The sequence below is a fragment of the Sturnus vulgaris genome, chromosome 22 (assembly GCF_052056855.1).
Source record: "Sturnus vulgaris isolate bStuVul1 chromosome 22, bStuVul1.hap1, whole genome shotgun sequence".
NCBI classification, from domain to species: domain Eukaryota; kingdom Metazoa; phylum Chordata; class Aves; order Passeriformes; family Sturnidae; genus Sturnus; species Sturnus vulgaris.
In genome coordinates, this window is record NC_142264.1 from 8,335,016 (window position 1) to 8,359,281 (window position 24,266).

At 47.0% G+C, this 24,266-nt stretch overlaps 1 protein-coding gene across 5 annotated transcripts in view; it reads left to right on the forward strand.

Annotated features, from left to right (window-relative positions):
* TNC (tenascin C) overlaps positions 1-23,582 on the forward strand; it is a 71,441-nt gene extending 47,859 nt beyond the window's left edge. For 2 of the 5 annotated variants that reach the window (XM_088177710.1, XM_088177712.1), the window contains 12 exons: positions 3,861-4,133; positions 8,376-8,498; positions 9,692-9,835; positions 10,966-11,085; positions 11,615-11,758; positions 12,549-12,679; positions 13,629-13,761; positions 15,621-15,772; positions 16,580-16,676; positions 17,916-18,077; positions 20,879-21,042; positions 22,229-23,582. In XM_088177710.1, coding sequence (XP_088033836.1) covers positions 3,861-4,133; positions 8,376-8,498; positions 9,692-9,835; positions 10,966-11,085; positions 11,615-11,758; positions 12,549-12,679; positions 13,629-13,761; positions 15,621-15,772; positions 16,580-16,676; positions 17,916-18,077; positions 20,879-21,042; positions 22,229-22,339 — 1,754 coding nt within the window. In that variant the 3' untranslated portion in view covers positions 22,340-23,582. Of the gene's footprint in view, positions 1-283; positions 560-2,128; positions 2,402-3,860; positions 4,134-8,375; positions 8,499-9,691; positions 9,836-10,965; positions 11,086-11,614; positions 11,759-12,548; positions 12,680-13,628; positions 13,762-15,620; positions 15,773-16,579; positions 16,677-17,915; positions 18,078-20,878; positions 21,043-22,228 lie in introns of all 5 variants that reach the window. The other 3 variants (XM_088177711.1, XM_088177713.1, XM_088177709.1) reach the window with 2 other exon arrangements.
* The last annotated feature ends 684 nt before the right edge of the window (positions 23,583-24,266 follow it).

Sequence of the window (24,266 nt, forward strand, 5' to 3'; positions counted from 1 at the left end):
TGCTTCTGTAAACCAGGCCCACATGTCATTAGGCAAGTTGAGTTTATTGAAGAAAATTTAATGAAAAAATTGTACAAGTCAGCACTAATTTCAGCGGCTTCTTTCCAAAACCTGAGACAATATCTCTTGCAACACCGCTTTTTAATTTATTATTTTTCTCCAATTTTATTCAATCAAGGCAAATTATTTTTGAGCACCTACACCCCCCCCCCCCTCCCCGTGTGCCGATTCCCCCAGCCCCTGCAGTCAAGCTGCCTGTTCACCTGTGTTCCTTTCTCCCCAGAGGCTGAGCCACAGCTGGGCACGCTCACCCTCACAAACGTTACCCCCGACAGCTTCAACCTGTCCTGGAGCACCCGAGCCGGGCCCTTTGCCACGTTTGTTATCAAAATCCGGGATTCCCTGGCGGCACAGGAAGCCCAGGAGCTGACGGTGCCCGGGGGCACCCGCAGCGCCCACATCTCAGGCCTGGCAGAGAACACTGCCTATGACATTCACCTGCAGGGCACCACCAGCACAGGTGTCCCCACAGAGCCCCTCACTGCTTTTGTCACCACAGGTACCTGCTCTAAGATCTGGAGTCCCTTTCTTGGCTCAGGGAAATGTGTATCCCAAAAAAAAAAAACAACAAAAAAACTCTAGCCAGCAGCAATGGGTTTGTTTGAAAACCTGGTGCAAGGAGGGGTCAGAACAGGAATGTTGACCTTAAAAAAATTCCTGGGAGCAGGATTAGTTTAAAAGGAGTTAAAAGGGCAGGTTGGATGGGGCTCTGAGTAAGCTGGGGAGTGGAAGGTGTCCCTGCCCATGGCAGGGTTGGAACTGGATGAGTTTAAGGTCCCTTCCAACCCAAATTATTCTGTGATCCCATGATTCTGTCATTAAGACCCCTGTGGAACCTTTCTCCCATGTCTAATAACCTTTTAAAACTCCTGAAGTTTGAGGGAGAAATTTGCCTGATGCTCAGCAGTTCATCAGACAGGACTGGCTCATGGAACACCTCCTGTCCCAGGGTGTTCCCTTCCACAGACCTACCCTAAAGGTGAATCTTGGGGATTGCTTTACTAGAAGTGAATAAGATGCAAAAATATCTCTACAATGACTATTCAAATGTGTAAATATTAACACATAAGGACTTCCAAATTATAACTCTTCAAGGGGGGAGCTTTTATACCAAGTTCTAACAAAATCCATTTCAACATTTGTGAAATGTCAAAAGCAAACCCAAAACCCTTTCCAGAAGAAGGCTCTGCCTTTAACTAACTGCTGTTTTCTGAAGTGAGTGGAATTTTGAGTGGCTGGAAGATTGGCTGAATCAGCTCCTGAGCCAGCAGAGCAAGGCTGGGCAATACTGTGGAGAAATAGGAGCAATGCCTGGGATCCAGGATCAGGGCCAGGGCTTAGCAGAGCCACCTGGTCTTCCCATTTGACTTGACAGATTTTGAGTGAGCAAAATACACTGAGAATCTTGTGAAACTTTGGACTTTTTTTTGCTGAGATTAGTGGATAAATTTTGAAACGTTTTCCACATCTTTTCACTTTGACAAATGTCACACTGATGTGAAAAAGGACCCCTCAGTGGAATTTCTTTAAGCTGTCAACAGAGCACAGCAGCAGATTTGCACTGGCTGTGACCCTGAGTGATTAATGTTCCTGTTCTGGCACCTCTGACCCCTCCAGCACTGAAAACTAAAGCTGGAGATCCTCATGTGAAATAGGTAAAGAAGCAAAATACAGGAGTTGGGAGTGCCCAAACTGAGGCTTGTCCCTAAAGCACTGCCAGTGGAGAGAAGTACAGATAATTGAAAGCTTTATGTGCAGCATTTCTGAAGCAGTTTTGGTTATAACTTTCTTCCAGTGCAAGGGTAGCAGCAGCAATGTGCTTACACAGGGAGCTTGGGAGGGGTTTCAGTGGAGTTTGTGAGAGGAGGTGCTGAGACATCCTTGAGGAAAATTCCAAATTGAGCTCCAGTGAAAATCCTCATCTTGTAGTCCTGGCTGTTAAATCCACACTAGGGGGGAAAATGTGATTTTTTTTTTGTTTGGTGGAATCTGTGACACTTTCTAATTTGCAATGTTTTTCACTCATTTCTTTTTTGTGTGTGTGTTTTTGCACCTTCCCTTCTTTTAGAGGCCATGCCCCCACTGGAAAACCTAACAGTGTCTGATATGAACCCCTATGGGTTCACAGTGTCCTGGATGGCATCGGAGAATGCCTTTGACAACTTTCTAGTAGTCGTGGTGGATTCTGGCAAGCTGCTGGACCCACAGGAGTTCCTCCTTTCGGGAGCCCAGAGAGAGCTGAAGCTTAAAGGCCTAATTACTGGCATTGGCTATGAGGTTTTGCTTTATGGGTTTGCCAAGGGGCACCAAACAAAGCCCCTGAGCGCTCTGGCTGTTACAGGTATTTCAATGTGAGCAAATTGTTCCCTTCCACCCTTTTCTCTCTCACTTTCCTTCTCACACAGAAGATGTTTCATGCAAACCTTGGTTTTTGCATCCTCCTCTGCATCGTGGCTCACATAACTCCTCGTGACTGATGGGTTCACCAGTGGAATTCTGTTCCCTTTAACTTGATCTTTCCCTCTGATGGATCCTGTGGAGGAGCATGTGGGGGGCTGAGGGGTGGAAGTTCCTTATGGTCTTGCAGGTACTTCTAACAAAGTCTTGAAAGAAGAATGGCTGCATGCAGAGCTTGTCCTGTTAACAGCTGGGCACATCAGCATTCTCCAACAGCATCATTCTCCCACGTTCCAGCCATCAGGAGCTTCAGGAAGAGCCATGCACTTCTTCCCATGGCCTCCTCTCTTTCCCTCTCATTGTGGGTTCCACCCATGCCACCCCAAAGCTGGCACCTCTCTCCCCAAACCAGCTCATGCTTCCAACCACATCAGAGCTGCTGTTTGCCAGCAGCACTTGAGCTTTCTTGGGAGATCATTGCAGGCTGATTCTCCAGCCCCAGAACCATCAGTTCTCATCTGCACATTCCTGTCTGGGCAGCAGTGAAGCTGGGAGGGGATGTGGTGGGAGGTTTGAGAGGAAATAACAGGAAAGGCTGTGTGTGGAAGGAAGGATTGCATTTGGTGGGAGGTTTGAGAGGGAATAAATAGGAAAGGCTGTGTGTGGAAGGAAGGATTGCACTGGAGGTGCTGTAGGACATAACCACTCCAGCAGCATTTCTGTAGGTAACAGTGCCTGACCATACTGACTTAGAGGTGTTTTGCAGGTAATTAAAAACTTACAGCCCTTGGGATCCTTTTGAACGGGTTCATTAACCAAAGGCAGCAGTTCTTGTATTTAGATTGAAGGGTGCTGTTTAAGAGAGGAATTTTCATGATTCCCCTTTGCTGTTCAAGAGCACAGTAAAGGATTCATGGGACCAGAAGCATCACAGATGCCAGAAGTGCATGAAATAAGGGTTTTGCATGGAGAAAAATAATTTTCAGTGGCTTCTCTGTTGTCCTCCTAGCAGGGAGAGATCTGACAATATTTCCAGACAGGCAGTTCTGTAACAAGAGCTTGTTTTTATTGGCCATAAAGGTGTGACACAGGTAGGGAGGGAGGAATGCCCAGGAAACTCACCTTTAGCATGTGTAACTCTGCATGTGGGAGACAAACCTGTGTGTCCATGCAGTGGTTTGCTGTTCAAGAGTGAAAGTTGGAATGGGCCTGCACACACTCTCATTTATCCTGTTCTGTATAACACTAATATTTTTTTTTTTTTAATAGCTGGCAGATTGTTCCCCTTGCTTTGAACTGTGGTCGGATTCTTGCAGTGTGCTATAGCCAGACCTCGGGCAGGTCTCTGATCAACTGATTAAAAAATCATTTCTTTTCCCCACTGCTATCTTCTCCTTTTTTAGAAGCAGAACCCGAGGTCGACAACCTTCTGGTTTCAGACGCAACTCCAGACGGATTCCGTCTCTCCTGGACTGCAGATGATGGGGTTTTCAACAGTTTTGTTCTAAAAATCAGGGACACCAAAAGGAAATCTGACCCCCTGGAGCTGATAGTGCCAGGCCATGAGCGCACCCAGGACATTACAGGGCTGAAAGAGGGCACTGAATATGAGATTGAGCTCTATGGAATTGGCAGTGGACAACGTTCCCAGCCTGTAAACACAGTAGCATCCACAGGTATTGTCTTTGCAGTGGGAAAAGTGTGAATTCCCTGTTCCTTTCAGCAGCTCCTTGTCACAGCCAGCTCGGGCTGTTCCAGAGGTGTCCTGAGCTGTCTCCTGCATGTCCCTTGTCCAAGTCACTGCTTCAGTGTGGTGTGGTTATTTGTAATCAGTCTCAGCTTCCCAAGCTTCCTCGCTGTCTATTTAATATGGCTTAATTGAATTACTTTAATGATCAGGAATTAGGCAGCAGAGTGTGGCAATTAAAACACTGTCTTTGAGGGCCAAGAAATATTGTCTGTGCATCAGCCTTTTTCAGTGATTTTCTGTGACTAATTACATCTCAGCTCTGCACAACAATTTACTTCCCTAGGAAAGAATTATGACAAAATGAGTTTGCCAGGGCCATTGAGAAGTTTATTTATGGCTTGACCAGCAAAGGCCTAAGCACCATTAACTTAGACTGATCTTACCAGGAGCAACATGTGCTCATTAATTCAAATTGACTTGAGTTTCTTTGCAAAATCAAAGCTTTGGTTCAGGTTCATAATTGAAGCATTTCATTTTGGCACTTGGCAATGAAGTGTTTCGATCTTTTTTTCCACACCAAAATCGTGGTTTCATTCTGAAACATATTCAAGCCTGAAGCATGTGATGCAATGTCTCGTGAGCCAAATTTGGTCTTCAAAAAAATGTTGAGCTTGCTGATGTGAAAATGTGGTAATTTGAAATCAAATTAATTATGGGAGGAAAGGAAAAGGATGGGTAGAGGAAAGTGAGGGGAGATCTCCCTGGGGGCTGCAGCCCCTCCCGAGGGGCAGCTCCAGGCTCTGCTCTGGGACAGGGACAGGAGCCAGGGAACGGCTGGAGCTGGGCCAGGGCAGGCTCAGGCTGGAGCTCAGGGCAAGGTTCTTCCCCCAGAGGGTGCTGGGCACTGCCCAGGCTCCCCAGGGAATGGGCACGGCCCCGAGGCTGCCAGAGCTCCAGGAGCGTTTGGACAGCGCTGCCAGGGATGGACAGGCTGGGATTGTTGGGGGGTCTGGGCAGGGACAGGGGCTGCCCTGGGGGATCCTGGTGGGTCCCTTCCATTTCAGGGTGTGATTCTCAGTTCCATGAGTGAATGAACCAACGGGAATGCCTAAAGGAGGCATTTGGCAGCCAGCACCCAGGAAAAGGGCAGCAACTGCTCAGTGCTGGAGAGCTTCTCCTGAAGCAGCCTCAGAGCCCCCAGCCTCCACCCTGTGGGCTCAGCTGCAAGCACAGAAAGGCCCCAGCTCCACTCCTGCCATCACATCCCTGCCATAAACAGCCAGGCCACCCTCACATCCCCCAGACATTCCATGAAGCAGAACATGCACCAGCAGCCCCCCTTGGCAGGCTCCTGCACATGGACTCCTAATGGAGAGGGGTGTTTGAAGTCCACTGCAGTTGTCAGCAGCATGTCCCCATCCTCACTGACTCCCAGGATATTTGTAAGAGTTATAAGAGTTATAAGAGTTATCATTTTCCTCATGACCACATCCCTGAGCAGCCCTGGCAGGGAGATTTAGCTCATGTCACCTACTGGAGCCAATAACCCAGAGCTGTTTGTCAGCTGTAAATAGCCCATGAATAATGGACAATAGAGCTACAAAAACCCAGCTAAATAATTTGGGCTGCAGGTTGCACCACATCGGGTGGGTGGCTGCCAAGGCAGCCAACTAATTTCTTTTTTAAGAGTGGATTATTGCACAAACATATGGATATTTATAGCATTTCCAGTGTGGTTGCAAGGATATATTCCTGTCTCTGAAGAGGGAATTTATCCACTGCTGCTCTCAGAGTTGGTGTCTTTTAGAAATTTATCTGTAGAATCTCAGTTAAGGTGCAATTTAACCCCCACTGGGGGACCACAACACATCTATGGTCCAATTAATATCCTTGTGGGAAGCGTGAGTCTCATGCTGCTCCTTTCCTCTTCTTCCAGTGGTGTTTTGCCACACTGTGACAGCATTTTTTTTTCCTGACATGATTACAAAACACTTCACATGCTCTTGGTATGTGATAAATGCAACCTGCTGCTTCCTGTTGATTGGGAGAAGAAAGCCAGGGAACATCCTCCTCTAGTCTAGGAATGAAAGAACAATTAGCAAAAAAAATCTCTAAAAAAACTAGCTGCTCTCAGGTGCCACGGGTGTTTTGGCAGCCTCTCAGGAGAGGTCCCTGTCTCTCATACACCTCTTTGGGGATGATGCTGCAGGATAAAGATAATTTACCTGTGCCTGCCCAACAGGTGACCTGAGGCTCTCTGTGAGTGCCAGGTCAGGAGCACGCTGGCTGCTTTCTGTGCCTGCTTAATTCTGGCTTTCAGGTAGCCCAAGAAGATGATTTAATTCACTTCTTTTTCATTTCCCTGTGCTCAAAGGTGCAAATCTCTCCCATCTCTGGGACTCATTCCAGGACAGATGCTCTGATGGTCCATTGTATTTCTTGCCAGGTTCTCTCCCAGGAAAGCTGCAGTTGGGGGACTTGGGCATGTGGAAAACTCACATCAAAGCTCTTCTTACTGCTCTTTGTCATGCAGCTCACCTGGTGCAGAAAACAAGCCTGAAGCCCATGGAAATGTGCACAGCAGAGTCCAAGTGGGATGGATTGGGGATTTTATTTTCTGGGAAAGGCTGAAATTTTCCAAGTGTATGAAAACCAAATGCTGGTCCATCTCTTTGGTCTCCAAAATCACCACTGGCCTTTTTCTTCAGCCACTCAGGCCACCTATAATGTAAAGCAAAACCAGTGTTATTTTTTAATTCTCTCTCTTTCCCACATTTTCTTTATTTTCTCTGATTTCCTTCAGCCTGTACTGAAATCAGCAGCACTTTTTTGTGCCACATAGCTTTTCCAACCCCACCTTGCTTCCTTTCTTATCTGAAATTCTTTTCTTCCCTTGGCTTGTCCACGTGAGCAAACCCCACCAACACAACACTTCTAGTGAGCTCCAGAGACATAATTTACATTTCCCTTGAGAGCTCAGTTGTTTTTCTTTCCTTGCCTTTCAGTTGATTTAGTGCCCTGCTGCTTTGGGGACACATGGAACAAACAGCCTCTGACTCCTTTCCTGCAGGCACGTTCTTTCCAAGCTATTTCAAGCCCAGTCCCTATTTTTTCCCTCCTCTTGCCCCCCTTCCCCTGCCCTCAGCCTGTCTCCACTCCTCTTCATGTGGCTGTTGTTTGGATCTCTCCTCTTTGTTCTAATGGCCTGCTCTGTGTGTGCTGTTTATTTTTTAATACCTCAGGGTTGTTTTGGTTACAGCCAAAAATCTGGAAAGATTGGAAATGGGATGCTCAATGTAAACCTGGAAGTGGCAGCTCCCTTCACCACGTCCTTCCAAAGCCCTTTCCATGCTTGTTCTGCAGGATCTTCATTCAGCTTCCAACTGGAATGTTTCAGACACATGTTGGGTTTAAGTCTGGATTATTTTTGGTAAAATTTGGGCTTTGCTTGCCCAGCTTACTGATTTCATTTATGTGGGCAAGTGCAATGCTCAGGTTTTGACAGGGAAAGGCTGAGTTTTATGACAAAGAGCTGCAGTGGAGCCACAGGTGCCTTCCTCATGATGGCTGCACTTGGATGTTCTCTGGATGGATGTGCTTGAAAGAAAAATCATGGGCTCAGAGAGAGATTCCAGGAGGAAAATCTTGTTGCTTCTGGTTTGAAGCCAACAGAAGTTCCAGGAGAGAGTCCTTGAGAGGAGCCTTGATGGACTCCCACACCTGAGTCCAGGTGTTGTTGGAGCATTCTGCATTGGGAACTTTATGGTCAGGAAGGGAAATCTGCCCATGGCTGACACTGCTGTGTGTCACTGAGGGCTCTGGGACTCAGTGGAAGGTCTCAAAATTCCTCCAAGTGAAACTGGGGTAGAACAAAAATCTGAAATACAGCATCCCATTAGTAGGAGAATTAAATTTCTGTGCATGTTCCTCCCTGCTTTTCTACAGCAATGAAATCTCTGTTATTTCTGTATGTAGATACACATTGGATATTTTTAACCAATGTAATGCAATGATGCATTTCTGCAAATATGCATTTATGCAATACTGGAATGGTCCTGAAAAAAGGAGAATTTGGACCAAATAGGTTGTTGCTATAATAAAACCCTTCAGTTGCACCAGCTCATGGTTTAGGGTGATAAAACAGATCAGTTTTCCAGCACTAAGGACTGATCAACAGGTGATTTACCTTTTCTCCCCGTGTGGTGTGTTCTCTGTTCTCCCCTGGCAGTGGTTGGCTCTCCCAAGGGAATTTCTTTCTCTGACATCACGGAAAATGCTGCCACAGTCAGCTGGACCCCGCCTCAGTCCCGGGTGGAAACCTTCCGGATCTCCTACGTCCCCATCACGGGAGGTGAGCAGGGACAGCAGGGAGGGTTTGCTGGGCTGCCCCCCCTCCTTCAGTGCCTCTGCCAGGTGATCCTGCACAGGTCATCTCTTGTTTCCTCAGGAATGAGGGTGTGTCACCAGCCTTTGCCTGGACACCGTGCCCACATCCCATGGGCAGGGCTTGTAAGGCAGCCCAGAGGTGGATGCTGGAGTGGTTGTGCTCCTAATAAGTGTCTGAACCTCCTCAGCAAGGATTAGTTTCCAAACTGTCATTATTCTGTAGGCACTTCATGAGCTGAGCACACTGGAAAAGATGGCCCTTGGAAATAATAATCCTAATCCATGGTTATAACAAATTTTCAAGGCAGTGATTTACTCAGTGCTCCCCAGCGTTGTTTCAGTCTGGTTTAGTGTTCAACTTCAAAAACTTCCTCTACTTCAACAGATTTATAACCTAATTTAGGGTCATCTCTGAAGGGAAACAGCTAAAGAGCAAACACTAAAGATATCAGCCATCAGCACCAAAAAAAAAAAAAAAAAGTCCTGGTGTTGACTGAGACAAGGAAAGATTTAGGTCTTTACACAATATTGCCTGGAAGCACACATGCAGCTTTAAATATATTGGTTCTACAAAAGAAAAGGAATCCAGTCATAAAGTTAGGCACTTGTCTAAGTGCTTTCCTGGAATTAACCCAGAATTTGGAGTAAATATGGGTGCTAAGTTCTCAGCCACACACAGAGCACCTTTTAAAATAACACATACTTTATTCTAAATGAGGGGGTAAAGGAGAATCTTCCAGACCTCACCACAAACAAAGCAGATCTAAACTGCAAGTCCTGTCCTCAAGGTGTTTGAACTCCCATGTAGAGACTGCAGGGGTTTCTGCTTACACCTTGTCTGGAAAATTGTGTTTTTCTGAACAGAGATCACAGAATGGTTGGCAAAGGAAGGCACCTTAAAGCTGATCTCATTCCAACTCTGTTACAGACAGGGACACCCTCCACTAAAAATGTTAATTTTTCTAAGTGACTACAAACCAGTGATTTAGATTTAGGAACAATATTTGACACCAGTGGTTGTAACTAACTGGGGAAAACTCATCTCCTGCTGTAGAAGCACATCCATGGTGGCCATAACATCTTTAATTTGAAAAACACCTTTCAAGCATTTCCTGGAGTATTGTGTCACTCATCCCTTGGCTTTTGGCCTCATCCTAGGTACTCCAAATGTTGTCACAGTGGAGGGGAGCAAGACAAGGACCAAGCTGGTGAAGTTGGTCCCAGGTGTGGACTACAACGTCAGCATCATCTCTGTGAAGGGCTTTGAAGAAAGCGAGCCCATCTCTGGCATCCTGAAAACAGGTAATAGTCACACCAGGAAATAGCAGCTTTTTAAATGGATCATCTGGGCTGCAGGGGAGACTCAGGGACTGGAGCTGCAGACCCACCAAGATCCCATTTTTGCTGCCCACACAAACTGTAGGAAGCTCTTTTTCCCACTCCTTTGTCTTTTCATTTTACGTGAGGATGGAACTTGTAAATTTGGCCAGGCTCCCATTTGCTAAATGCTAAATAAACCTGTGAGATGTGGATAGTCATTAATTTACAGTAGTACTGTATTTACAGTTCTAATTAATCAGGAAAAATACCCAGACGTTTGTTTGATTCTTTTTTTAATTAATGAAGGAGCAAATGTCCAGCTCAGCTGAGCAATTCAGAACAGCTGCTGTTCTGGACTTCACATGTCTCAGGTTCTAAGCATATAAACAATCTCTCTCTTGATGTTTTCCACAATATTCTCTCAATATTTTTCTCAGTATTCTGTCTCCTGATTTTTCCTTTAAATATCCCTGCAGGAAATGAGAGTCCCCTCTGCTGACCCCTCCTTGTATTCTTTTTGGGGGTTAATAAACATTCAGAGAGCTGAGGCAAAGAACAAGATGATGAGTATTGGATAACGACAGGAGATTTATAACCCATTCCAGCTGTTCTGGAGGCAAAGATTCATCTTAATTCAGGGAGAGCATAAACCTGTGTGAAAAATAGAGTCCTGTGAGGACATGTGGGGGTTTTGGATGCCTGGCTGCCTGTGGGATGGGTTCGTTCCAAAAAAGCTGCTGGAAGGTCACAGTGACAATCAGCTGTTGTCACTTTGGTTATTTTTCCCAGCTCTGTCTCCTGAATTTGCTCTAAAAAACAACCCAGATTTGAGGGTGTTGGGAGAAATCTGTCAGCTTTGACAGAGCTGTTGAGATCGATGGTATCAGGAGTGATCTGAGAGCATGGTTAGTTCTGTTTGTTCCCAGACTTTCATCTCTTCCAGCACTGACCTCCCTTTCCAGTGCAGGCTTTTGGTGTCCCTTCACAGGCACTGATGTCTCTCCTGCAGAGCTCTGCTGTTCCAAGGGGAGTCATAAAAGCTGCACTGAGTTTTGGGCATTGCACAGAGCTGAGAGCGTTTGTCAAATTCCTTCAATCTGTTTTTCTCCCAGCTCTGGACAGCCCCTCAGGCCTGGTAGTGGTGAACATCACAGACTCTGAGGCTCTGGCAACCTGGCAGCCAGCAATTGCTGCTGTGGATAACTACGTGGTGTCCTACTCCTCTGAGGAAGGTGAGAGGGGTGGGAATGGGGTGAGGAGCTGAAGGGTTAAAGTTATCAAGGGGTGCTGATTGTAGCTTCAGGAAAATCACAGAATATCCTGAGCTGGAGGGACCCACCAGGATCATCAATCCAGCCCCTGTCCCTGCCCAGACCCCCCAACAATCCCAGCCTGTCCATCCCTGGCAGCGCTGTCCAAACGCTCCTGGAGCTCTGGCAGCCTCGGGGCTGTTCTTTGGAGAAGGGGCTTTGCTGGAAGCATTGAAAAATCGATCGTTTTAATTCAGCATCCTGGACTGAGCCGTGGACAGAGATAAGGGAGATCCCGGGAAGCAGAGGCGGTGTTATAATTCCTGTGAACACTAGAGAGAGCTCACACTTTTGGAGAAAGGGCTCTGGTGTAAGGCAGAGGTGTGAGCACAGGCACAGCGGGCTTTTACCATTTTTCCCTAAAATAAATGAGTGAGCGGAGCGCGGAGTTGGGCACATCACGGTGTGTCCGGGTCACACCAACACCTCTTTCGTGCTGTGCTGTTCCCAGAGCCAGAAGTGACTCAGCTGGTGTCGGGGAACACGGTGGAGTATGACCTGAAGGGGCTGCAGCCTGCCACCGAGTACACGCTGAGCATCCACGCTCAGAAGGACGCGCAGAGGAGCGAGACCCTGTCCACTCACTTCACCACAGGTGCCACCCCAGCCCTTCTCCATCCTTCCAGCCCCCCTGCTCCGGGCCCCTGTCGCGCTGCAAACTGCATTTCCACAGCGTTTCCATCAGCCTTTCCCCGGTGGGAGCCGGGTGGGGCTGATCAGGGCTGGTTTTGTCGCCAGTTCTGCACATTCCCAGAGCTGGAGCAGGAGCTCTGCTTTGGGGGCTGCTGTTGGCTCCTGAAGGTGCCCAGTTGGTTTCATGCTCGTGGCTTTCCATGAAATCGGGGAAGTTTCTCATTTTCCTGGCTTGGCTTGTCCCAGGGTGTTAATTAGGGAGCCAGAGGCTGAGCCACACCAATCCAGTCCTGTAACCACGGAGGGGAAGGGAAGCTGGAGCTTGGAGCCAGACCAAGCAGGAAAAGTTTTCCTATTCTAAAAAGTTTCCCTATTCTAAAAAGTTTTCCTATTCTCAAAAAGCATCACTGGAACCAAAGTTTTATTTCCTGGGAATATGTAAATACCAATCTGTCTTCTTGTGAGAAGTAATGAAATGCACAATTTTGTCTCAAAAGACAGTTCAGTGCAACTGCTCATAAAATAAAGTGCCTGGAACAAGCCAATATTATAACTTAGATAAAGTTTTAAACTACCAATGGAAAAATTAATTCTTAACCACAAAATTTAGGTTGAATTTTTTTTTTTTCATTTCAAAGTTCTCTGGAGAGAAGGTTTGTTTTCCTGGCTTGTTTTAATACATGGCCCACAAGATAACCTGTGGAATTAACTTGGAATGGTTGTGGTTGTAATTGCTGTTGTGTGTCCTGCAGGGCTGGATGCTCCAAGGGATTTGACTGCCACTGAGGTGCAGTCAGAAGCTGCTGTGATAAGCTGGAGGCCACCCCGTGCTCCAGTCACTGAATATCTCCTGATCTATGAATCCATCGATGGCAGAGTCAAGGTGAATAAACCAGGGGGGCTGTGCCTCCAATCTGGGCAGTGGAGATGCTCTGAAGTGTCCAGAAATGCAACATAATCATGTGCCTTAATTTAAACACCTAATTTAAAGATACCAACTGCCTCTTTCAGTGCTAGACTGGACACAAATGTATTTAAAAACCTGTTAAAGGACTTTCTTACATTATACCCTGAAACAGAAGCTCCATTGCAGCCTGAATTTTGCCTTTCATCCCTCCACAATACAGATAAAAGCACAAACATTTTCCTTCATTCCAGAGCTGTACCATGGAATGAACTCACACCCACAAAGGATGTGATTCACTCTTCTAAACTCAGGGGAATCCCTGTGCAAAGGGGTGTCTAAGGAAGGGTGAAGTGCCTGTGAAGGTGCCTCTTATGCTCCTATAATTTTATTTTGTTCCTACATAACTAGATTATGCTAAATGCTTAAATATGAATCAGGTGAATCCCTGAAAAAAAGAAAATTTTCGATGCCCAGCCTGGATCACTGGAGAGGATTCTAATTTTCAAGAAGGCAAATTCCCCAGGCACACTGAAAATCAGTCTTTTAATGTCACAGCAAAACAGCCTTTTAAAGCCTGGAGTGCAACATTTCCTTGTCCTAAAGGATGAGTTTCCCAATTTTTTTATGAATTTCACAATCTGTACATTCAGGGCATGTAAACATTTCTTCTGCCTTGCTTTTAAACCTCCCAGCTTGTACATTATGATGGTAAACACTCATTTCCAGGAAGGCTTTACTGAACTTTGAAAGATTAGCTTGGTAAAAATTCTTAGAGGAGTAGCTTTATATTAATTAATCTAGATGGTTAAAGAGACCATCAATAATTATGACAACAAAATAATGTGGCAGACTGAAATATGTAACCATTCTGGTCATTATGATTTATTTCTCTGAGATTTCCCTGCATTATTTCTTTCCTCCATAGGAACTCGTCCTAGAGCCTGAGACAACTTCCTACAGCCTGACAGACCTGAGCCCCTCCACGCAGTACACGGTGAAACTGCAGGCTCTGAGTGGGGCCCTGAGGAGCAAAACCATCCAGACCATTCTCACCACCAGTAAGGACATAGGAACACAGCTAAAATAATCCAAATTACTGCTCTTGGGACAGAGCTGAGCTCTGCTGTGAGGACACACAGACCCCACACAAGATTTTAATGTGCTTATAGGTGCAAATCCCTGCTCCCTCAGATCTGTTCTCCTTTGGCAGGATGAAATTCCAACATTCACAGTCCTGTCTCTGGTGAAACATCCTGCCTTCCCCATGTGAGGTATCAGCAGGAATTCTTTAAAATCCAGCTGACACCTTCATTTCCCCCTGTATCGATCCCAGCAAGGGAAAACAAATCAGAGTTTGGAGCTGAACTGAAGCAAACCACAGAGGCACAGCAAACCACCCAGATCAGTGCCAGGGCTGAGGAGATGGATTTCTGGGCAGGTTTTTCTCCTCTCTCTGTGATGGGCTGTCTCAAAGCCCCTCAGCTCCAGCCCAACAGGACAGCTCTGCCAGGATAAATTGGCTTCTCTGAAGGTCACTCCACAGCTGACATAAAAAAAAGAAGTTGTTCTGTATTAGCTGTGACACTTTGCCTCATTTGTCTCACTTTTCCCAGTTTTCAGCCTTTCAGGCCCAGCAGGACCTTCAGTCATTCCCACTCCCCCTCCTGCTGCTGGCACCAAGTCCAGCCCAAGGACTGCCAGAAGTCACCCAGCCCCAAGTCTGCCCTGTCACTGCTTGTGTAGAGCAGGATGGGCTCCACCAGCACGCCCAGAAATAGGAGAGGAATTAAATCTGGGTGTACTTAGGTGATGTTTGGCAAATTGACCAGGACCAGGTGCCTTCAGCCATGTGAACGGTGTCAGACTCATTCAGGCAGAGGCTTAACTCTAAAAATACATTTTGTGTCTATTGAGTGACAGGGAAACATTGAAGGATCCCCCTGTAGAGTCACTTTTCTCCAAATCCCAAAGCTGATGGAAACTTGCCTGTCCTTAAGTCACACCAGGGGAGATTTAAATTCGATATCAGGAAAAATTTCTTCATGGAAAGAGTTGTAAAGAATTGGAATAGGCAGTGTTGGAGTCACCATCCCTGGAAATATTGAAAAACCTGTGGAGGTGGCACCTGGGGACATGGTTCAGTGGTGAACATGATGGTGGGACTGTGTTAATGGTTGGACTTGATGATCTTAAAGGTCTTTTCCAACCTTAGCAATGCCATGATTCTGTGCAATTCTCTGGAGCCAGCCACTCTGAGAAGCTACACTTAAAAACTACCTGGAACAGCACTTAATTGGCTGGAAAAGATAATAACCTGAGTGAATAAAAAGAAACAAAGAAAAGCTTTTTTGGGGGGTTAGAAATTGTTTTAACTGCAATGATTTTACTGGCTTTCATCAGAAAGAAAAGCTTAACAACATTTTCTTGTCGTTTCAACTGTTTCTGTTTGCTTTGTTCTTTAGAAGTGTAGCTTTATAAAACATTTAATATTGTCCTTGCTAGCAAAACACTCACAATTAATTTATTTTTGATTGAAGTCCTGTCTTTGTATCCCCCTTCCCTTTTCTGTCACACGATCAGAGACTGGTAGATTTGTTTTTCCCCAAAAGTTGCTGTAACACAGCTCCTGAATTTGAGTCTTTATCTGGAGGATGCACTCCCATCCTAGCAGGGAGTAGTTATCTCACATTCCCAGCACCTCCAGAAGTGTAGACAGATGTGAAAAACACATTCAAAAAAGAAGAATCCACCTCATCAGCTGTGTCCTGTGGATGTTCTGTGTGCAGGATGCAATTACAAACCTGTTCCTGGCATCTGTAGCTGACCCACAAGGGATTTTCCTGAGTGATCTGCATTCAGCACATTCCTTGTAACTGCTGATTTCCTAAGGAAAGCTTTCTCTTCCCTGTGTGTGCAGCTGGGCTCCTCTATCCCTACCCCAAGGACTGCTCCCAGGCCCTGCTGAATGGAGAAACCACCTCTGGGCTCTACACAATTTACCTGAACGGGGACAAGGCTCAGCCTCTGCAAGTGTTCTGTGACATGGGCGAGGACGGGGGCGGATGGATCGTGAGTATGGGGCGGGGGCAGCACCTCCCATCCCTCCCTGCTCATCCCAGCATCCTCAGAGTGGTCTTACCACAGCAGGGCTGTCTCGGCTATAAATCTGGGGAGTTTTATCCTGGCTAGGACACTCCAGTGCCCAGAATAGAGTTGCCAGCTCTATTTCAAAGTGTTTCCAAAGTTTGGGTCACACCAGGATCAGCCCTGATGCTTCCCCGCTGGTGTCAGGGCTGCTGAAATGAATGTTAATTGGATAAAACATTTTCTAAATAATCAGCAAGGAGAGGGGAGGGTGAACTGACTCTGTTTGAATGAGAGAAGGAGTGAGAGAGGTTAAAGCACAGCCCAGGGGTGCAGTGGCTTCCCAGGCCACTGTGCAAGGGACACATCCCACCCAGGCAGCAAGGGAATGGCAGTAAAATGTCACCTGTCCACACTGACATCCCCAAATTTGAACAAGCCAAAGGGACCCAGGGCACAGAAAGGCAGGAGGAGCTGGAGGAATGCTTGGCTGGGAGATGGGGGGATGAGGAAACCATTGGCTGAGAACTCCAGAGCTGCAGGATGGGTTTAAAAAGGCAGAGAGCAGGAACTGAGAGGCCACGTCATGGACAGGAGCCTGGGAACCCAACAGAGAAAATGGAGACTTAAAAAATACCTGGAGCATCCAACAGCCTGGATGCAACTGAGTCCTTGCAGTGAGACTCTGCTAGCAGGGGTAAAGGCAGGGCAGGAGCAATGCTGAGCTCTGTGGTTGTAAAATCTCTTTCCCTCTGGCCAGGGCAGCCTGTCCATAACAATTCCTGCTTTTAGGTGTTCCTGAGGCGTCAGAATGGAAAGCAAGATTTCTACAAGAACTGGAATAATTACGTGGCAGGGTTTGGAGATCCTAAGGATGAATTCTGGATAGGTAAGTGCTAAGAATTTGTCTTTTTGGAAAAAAAAAAAAATCACAAAATATAAACACAGCCCAAAAGTCCAGGAACCATTTAGAGGCCTCCATTTAGCTGGCAGGAGTATTTGTAAATGGGAACAGGAGAAAAGGAGCCAGGGACACCCTCTGTGAGGGAGACAGCCAGTCCCTGCAGCTGCAGTCAAAGGATGCCATGCTGGGGTCACCAAATGAACCCAGCTGATGCTCACTGGGGCTCTGAGACAAATCAGAGGTGTCCTGGGATCAGGTTCTGCTTCCTGTCCTCCTGGGACACCCCCAGCAGCAAAGGCTCAGCATCCAGGGAGGAAAAGCAGGACAAATAGAAGTCATAAACTCACATTTTGGTAAAATAGAAGTAAAACCTCTGCATGCTCAAAGGTTGTGATGCATTTTTCTGGTTGTAAATGAAAGATGATGATGATGATGATGATGATGATGATGATGATGATGATGATGATCCCACAGCACAACTTTGGTTGTTTTGCCCAACCTGTTTCTATGATTTGAAGGGCAGATCTCTCCCAGGCAGCCTGTGATTCATTATTTATTTGCTTTTGTGCTGACATCACCCTCCAGCTGATCCAGCTCAGTGTCCTCACCAGTGCTGGTGTCCTGCTCCATTTGTACAGTCCAGCATGGTCCCATTTATGGAACAATGGCATGGTAGAGAAAAAAAAACCATGGAGAGACTGATGCCTTAAGGAACCTGGAAATCAAACCACACACTTTGGAGCTAATGTTAGTGTAGGAGGCAATGTAAAGGTTGGCCTTTATTGGGGGCCTCTAGGGGGAAGTATGGAAAATGTCCACAAAAACCCCCCCATGGGGTGAACACACTTTTATAAGATTAGCAAATTAGCAAAATTGACAACAATCACCAGTTAGGAGCACAAGTGGTGATGCAATTCCCCCCTGTTCGAGCCCCTTCTAAAGCCTCTCCCCTCAGGTGGAACTGAGCTTTGTTGATGAAAATGTGTCTCAAAGAGCTGGATTTTGGCCTTGGTTCCCAGGGAGAACCAAGATGGGAGAGGGGCTTTGGAATGTGTTTTGTCTTTCTGCCTATCAGGGCAGGGAAAAGCAGTGGGAGAATGAAGTAGGAATTCAACAATAGGCTCCAGAGCTCCAGATATGTGTGTAACGGATACAGAGAACATAGAAAAGAAAAAAAAATAAAAATCATTCAGAATCAAGACGAACATTCCTTCCTGCCCACAGGTCTGGAGAACCTGCACAAAATCACGTCTCAGGGCCAGTACGAGCTGCGGGTGGAGCTGAGGGACAAGGGGGACGCAGCCTACGCCGTGTACGAGCGCTTCAGCGTGGGCGACGCCAAGAGCCGCTACCGCCTGCGCGTGGATGGCTACAGCGGCACTGCCGGTGAGACAGAGCTCACACCACACACCACGGAATGCCCGCAGCCACAGGGCCACGGAATTCACTGAATTCACAGCCACAGGGCCACCGAATCACACAGAGTCACAGAATTCAGAGTCAGAGTGACAGAATCACAGAATCTTAGAATTGACAGAATCACAGAATCACAGCCACAGAATTCACTGGATCACAGGGTCACAGAATTCACTGAATTCACAGAGTCACAGAATTCATAGAATCAGAATTCACTGAATCACAGAATCACAGAATTCACAGAGTCAGTCACAGAATCACAGAATTCACAGAGTCACAGAGTCACAGAATCACAGAATTCACAGAATTCGCTGAATTCACTGAATTCACAGAATCACACAATTCACAGAATCACAGAATTCACAGAATCATAGAATTCACTGAATTCACTGAATCACAGAATTACAGAATCACTGGGTTGGAAGAGACCTCCAAGATCATCGAGTCCAACCCATGCCCCAACACCTCAACTAACCCATGGCACTGAGTGCCACATCCAGTCTTTTATTAAACACATCCAGGGGTGGTGACTCCATCAACTCCCCGGGCAGACCATTCCAGTACTTGATCACTCTTTCCATGAAAAACTTTTTCCTAATAATCCAACCTCATTTTCCCTTGGCACAGCTTGAGACTGTGTCCTCTGGTTCTGTCAGTGCTGCCTGGAGAAAGGGACCAACCCCACCTGAGCACAGCCACCTTTCAGGGAGCTGTAGAGTTGATAAGGTCACCCCTGAGTCTCCTTTTCTCCAGGACAAACAACCCCAGATCTCTCACAGGGTTTGTGTTCCAAGCCCCTCCCCAGCCTCGTTGCCTCCTCTGGATGTGCTCAAGCATCTCAATGTCCTTCCTAAACTGAGGGGCCAGACCTGGACACAGCACTCGAGGTGTGGCCTCACCAGTGCTGAGTTCAGGGGAAGAATGACCCCCCTGCTCCTGCTGGCCACACCATTCCTGATCCTGGCCAGGGGCCGTTGGCCTTCTTGGCCACCAGGGCACACTGCTGGCTCATGTTCAGTCGGTGTTCACCAGTGTCCCCAGGTCCCTTCCTGCCTGGGCACTGTCCTGCCACTCTGTCCCCAGCCTGGAGCACTGCCGGGGGTTATTGTGGCCAAAATGCAGGACTCGGCACTTGGACTTGTTAAACTTCATCTTACTGGACTCTGCCCATCCATCCAACTGTTCCAGGTCTCTGCAGAGCCCTCCTACCCTCCAGCAGATTGACACGCACTTCCAGCTTAGTGTCATCTGCAAATTTACTAATGAAACACTCAACACCCTCATCCATGTCATCAATACAAATATTGAACAGGACAGGCCCCAGCACAGAGCCCTGGGGGACACCACTGGTGACTGATCCCAGCCCCATTCACCAGCACTCCCTGGCCATCCAGCCAGTTCCTAACCCAGCTCCTGTCCAAGCCAGGGGCTGCAGCTTTTCCAGGGAATGCTGTGGCAGACAGTGTCAAAGGCCTTGCTGGAGTCCAGGTACACAACATCCACAGCCTTTCCTGCATCCACCAAAAACTGACTTCTCCTCCTCCTAATCACTGATTTCCTCCCTGCTGACTCGAGGTAACTGTGTGGCTGTTGCAGAGCAGCAGGTGCCTCTCCTGTGTGAGGTGTTTGAAAATCAAACATATCAATATATTTTATGGTTCTGTTTTATATCCTCCAGGCATTTTGGTGCCATATTTTATGGCCTGCTTATGGCAGGATTGAAACAAGTGTATTAAAGCACAATATATCTCATTTGGCCAATCTTGGCTGTCATTTATACAGCCAATAATAGCCTGGCACAGCTTCTTTTCTTGTCAGTAGAATTTGCAGCAAAGCCCTGCTGTAATGTGATTTATAATTTTGCTGAACAAATCATCTGCCTTTTGTAATCATACTGGGGCAAACCCTGCAGCCTTTGGTGAGTCCTCTTCAGGGCCTCAAAGGATTAAGAGATAAATCCAGTTTAACAACATGTCTTAAAAGGAGATAATTTCACAGTGCTGGGTGCATAAACCAGAGCAGAGTGGGGTGTGGGCTCTGCCCTGTGACCAGCACAGGAGCTTTTACCCAGACTACAGAGATACAAAGGAAATGCAGCAGCAGAATTAATCTCTGTTTAATTTAGATGGGATCTTGGGCAGGAATTGTTCCCTGGCAGGGTGGGCAGGCCCTGGCACAGGGTGCCCAGAGCAGCTGTGGCTGCCCCTGGATCCCTGGCAGTGCCCAAGGCCAGGTTGGACATTGGGGCTTGGAGCAGCCTGGGACAGTGGGAGGGGTCCCTGCCATGGCAGAGGGCTTGGAATTAGATGAGTTTTTAGGTCCCTTCCAACCCAAACATTCCATGATTATGTGATTTAAGGCAAATTCTCTGGTGCAGAGTAGTAGTAGCTGCTACCATGAGAAGGATTCAATCAGTGTGGAGACTCCTTTGGTCTTGACTCCTTCCTTGTGAGCACCTCTTTGGTCTTGGCTTGTCTACACTGTAAAATCCAGCTTTTAGCAAGAAGTGTAGAAATTGAGCTGCATGAAAATAAAAAAAACAAAACCACTTAATGTATTGGGAATTAGAGATCACCTGAAAAAATATTTTGACCTGCCTGCAATAGCAAAAATTGTGCATTTCCTTCTGTATTAAAACAAGTCACTTAAAAAAAAATTAGATGCAGACAGGGCATGGCACAGTATAAATGTTTTCTGCAGAATGGGCACACCCATGGAATCTAAATCAGGCACCTCCCTGACCTTGCTCTTTCTTTTGTCCCCCCCTCCAGGTGACTCCATGACCTACCACAATGGAAGGTCCTTCTCCACCTTTGACAAGGACCACGACTCTGCCATCACCAACTGTGCTCTGTCATACAAAGGAGCTTTCTGGTACAAGAACTGTCACCGAGTCAACCTGATGGGCAGATATGGTGACAACAGCCACAGTCAGGTGAGTCTGGGTCTGAAGGCTTCTTTAATGCATGGTAGTAAGGGGGAAGTGCAATTATGGGTTTTTCTGATTGTTCAGCCAGCCAAAAATCACAGCATCCCCTCCTCCCACTGTTCAGGAACATAGGGAAATGCATGGGCAGCTGCTCACAAAATAAGAATTTAACATCAGCGGGTGAACTCTTGTTGGCTTTGTCTGATTTTCCAAGGGAATATCCCGAGTGTGCAGGGAATAATTGTAGATTTCAACATGGGAAACGAAAATGTTCTTCCTGCCATGAGAGCCAGGCAAGGAGGGACAGCTCTGAGGGACAGAGGTTTAACAAGACCAAGCTCAAGGTGCTGCCCCTGGGTCAGGACAAGCCCTGGGATCAGCCCAGGCTGGGATGAGCAGATGGAGCAGCCCTGGGAGAGGGACCTGGGGGTGCTGTGGGGGAGAGCTGGACCTGCCCCAGCCCTGAACCCCCTGCCCTGGGCTGAGCCCAGCGTGGGCAGCAGGGGAGGGGGGATTCTGCCCCTCTGCCCCTGGGCTCAGGTGAGACCCCACCTGCAGAGCTGCCCCAGCCCTGGAACCAGCACAGGAAGGAGCTGGAGCTGCTGGAGAGATCCAGAGGAGGCACCAGGGGGATCAGAGGATGGAGCAGCTCTGGGATTGTTCACCTGGAGAGGAGAAGCTTTGGGGTGACCTCAGTGTGGCCTTGCAGAGCCTGAAGGAGCTGCAGGAAAGATGGAGAGAGACAATTTACAGGGGTCTGGAGGGACAGGACACAGGGAATGGATTCACGCTGCCAGAGAATAGGTTTAGATGAGAAACTAGGAGGAAATTCCCCATGAGTGTGGACAGGCCCTGGCACAGGGTGCCCAGAGCAGCTGTGGCTGCCCCTGGATCCCTGGCAGTGCCCAAGGCCAGGTTGGACATTGGGACAGTGGGAGGGGTCCCTGCCCACACCAGGGGTGGGACAAGATGATTTTTAAAGTCTCTTCCAGCTCAATCCATGGTGTGTTTCCACGATTCTGTGACCTCCTGTGGGTGGGTTTGTGCAGGTTGGACATTCCACAGCTCCTGTGCTTCCCAAAACTCCTCCACTTTGTGGTGCCTCTGTGCCCAAATCAGAAACATCCCCAGTCTGAACCAGGGGCAGCAAATGGAAGCGTGACCTCTCACCTCCCACCTCTCCCCTTCACAGGGCGTCAACTGGTTCCACTGGAAGGGCCACGAGTATTCCATCGAGTTTGCAGAGATGAAGCTGAGACCCTCCAGCTTCCGGAACCTGGAGGGGCGGCGGAAGCGAGCGTAGAGCCCGGGCTGAGGCAGGGCTGGGGAGGGGACAGGGCACAGGGGGACACACAGGGGGACAGGGCTGTGGGGACACCCTCGGGCACCGCTGGCCTGGGGCTGCCACCAGCTGGGACTGGCACCAAAGCATCGCTGACCCGCCGAGGCTTTGCAGCATTCCGAACAAAACAGCCTTAAAGCATCCCAGAGATTCCAGCAGAGCAGCTCCAGCTGCCCACCAGGAACGTCCTCCACACCAAAGACAACGATCTCAAGGGTTCTGTGTTGTTTTATTCTTTTTTTTTTTTTTTTAATTATTATTATTTTTTATTTTTTGCCAGAAAGCGTCTGGGATAAAGTTCTTCCAACATCTGACGATCTCTTGGGAGGCCCAGGGGAGGGGAGGGAGAACAGCTTTGTACATTGGTAGTTTGTTTTAGAACCAGCCATATTTTACACACAGAAATGTGTAAGATTAATTATCATTATTATTATTATTATTAGGTATAAGTAAAATAGTTGGTGGTTTGAATGCCTTTTTTATATATATCAAGTTCCACAGAGAAGGAGGGAATGGGAAGGGAAAGCAGTATGTTTTTAAACTTAAGCATAAGATTAATATTATTAATATAAAGACAAAGTAATAATAATAATAATGATAATAATAATAATAATAAGCTACATTTTGTCATTTTTAAGAGAACCATGCTTTTGGAAACACAGCAGGACAGTGTCTGATTGTAAATTTTTTTTTTATAAATAAAAGCACAATTACTTTTAAATAAATTTCTACCTTTTTTTTTTTTTTTTTTTAATCCATGTGGAGTTTGTGCATGTCCAGGATATATTTACTTAGATGGGGAAATAAAGACAGAGTGAGAATAATTAGGCTGCTGAGCCCCTACTGAAAACTGTTCCTTTTGTCAGTGACTGGTTGTAATTATTCTGGTGGGTTTGGTACAGTGAAATGCCAGTGGGGATTTGGGTTCTTTTAGAACAGAATTCTTTTCTTTTTTCCTGCCCAAAAGCTTCTTCCATGTTTTTCTAAGTGTTACTGACCAATGCTTGCTCCATCTAGGTGGGAATAACTAACAGAGCAAAACAAAGAGAACCCAGAGCTGTCGTTGGGTACCATGGGCAGCTTTGAACATCTGTGTAAATAAAGGGCTCTCTTTTTTAAAATTTTTTTAATATGAATGAAAATCCATGTAGTTCCTCTGTATCACACTCTGCAGTTCAAGACAATAAAAGATCTCTTGTTTTAATCCAGTCTCTCTGCCCTACTTCAAGGTTGCATTTTGCAAATGTTTTACAAACGATTTGTAAATGTTTCTTGCCTCCCTCCTGGCTCCTTGCACTCCTGAACATTGTTTGTGTTGCACGGGGAACATAAACCTCCTTTACCCTCCAGAGTACTGGCAGCACCATATTAAATTAATTCTCTGTAATTAATCGCCCTTCTTTGGTGTTTATCACAGTAAATGAGAAGGAGCATAAAGGGGAACAAATCCAGTAATGAGGAAATATGCTCCTCTCTCCAGATGCTTTCCAAGCCATTAGGAAATGGCACTGGGTCTGTGTTTCTGGGCACTGGAAAGCTCTTGCAGTTTGTTTGCAGACATCCAGGAGGAGAAGTGACATTTATGGAATGATTTCCCCATTTCTAGTAACATCCCAGAGCTGCCTGGCTCTGCCTCTGGTGTCCTTTCCCTTGGCAGCTCCAAAGAGCTCCTGGAGACAGGCTCAGGTCTGGCTCAGACAAGGCTCAAACACCCTGCACAAAAGGAAGATGATATTTCCTGTAATTACTCACTGACAGGTGCCCTGCTTGGTATTCTCTGTGATCCCCACTGTGAGAGGGAAGCTGGCAAATCCTTGGAGCCAGACCTGCCAAAACACCCTTCAGACTGACACAAGCTTGATTTGGGAGCAGCAGCTCCACCACGGGC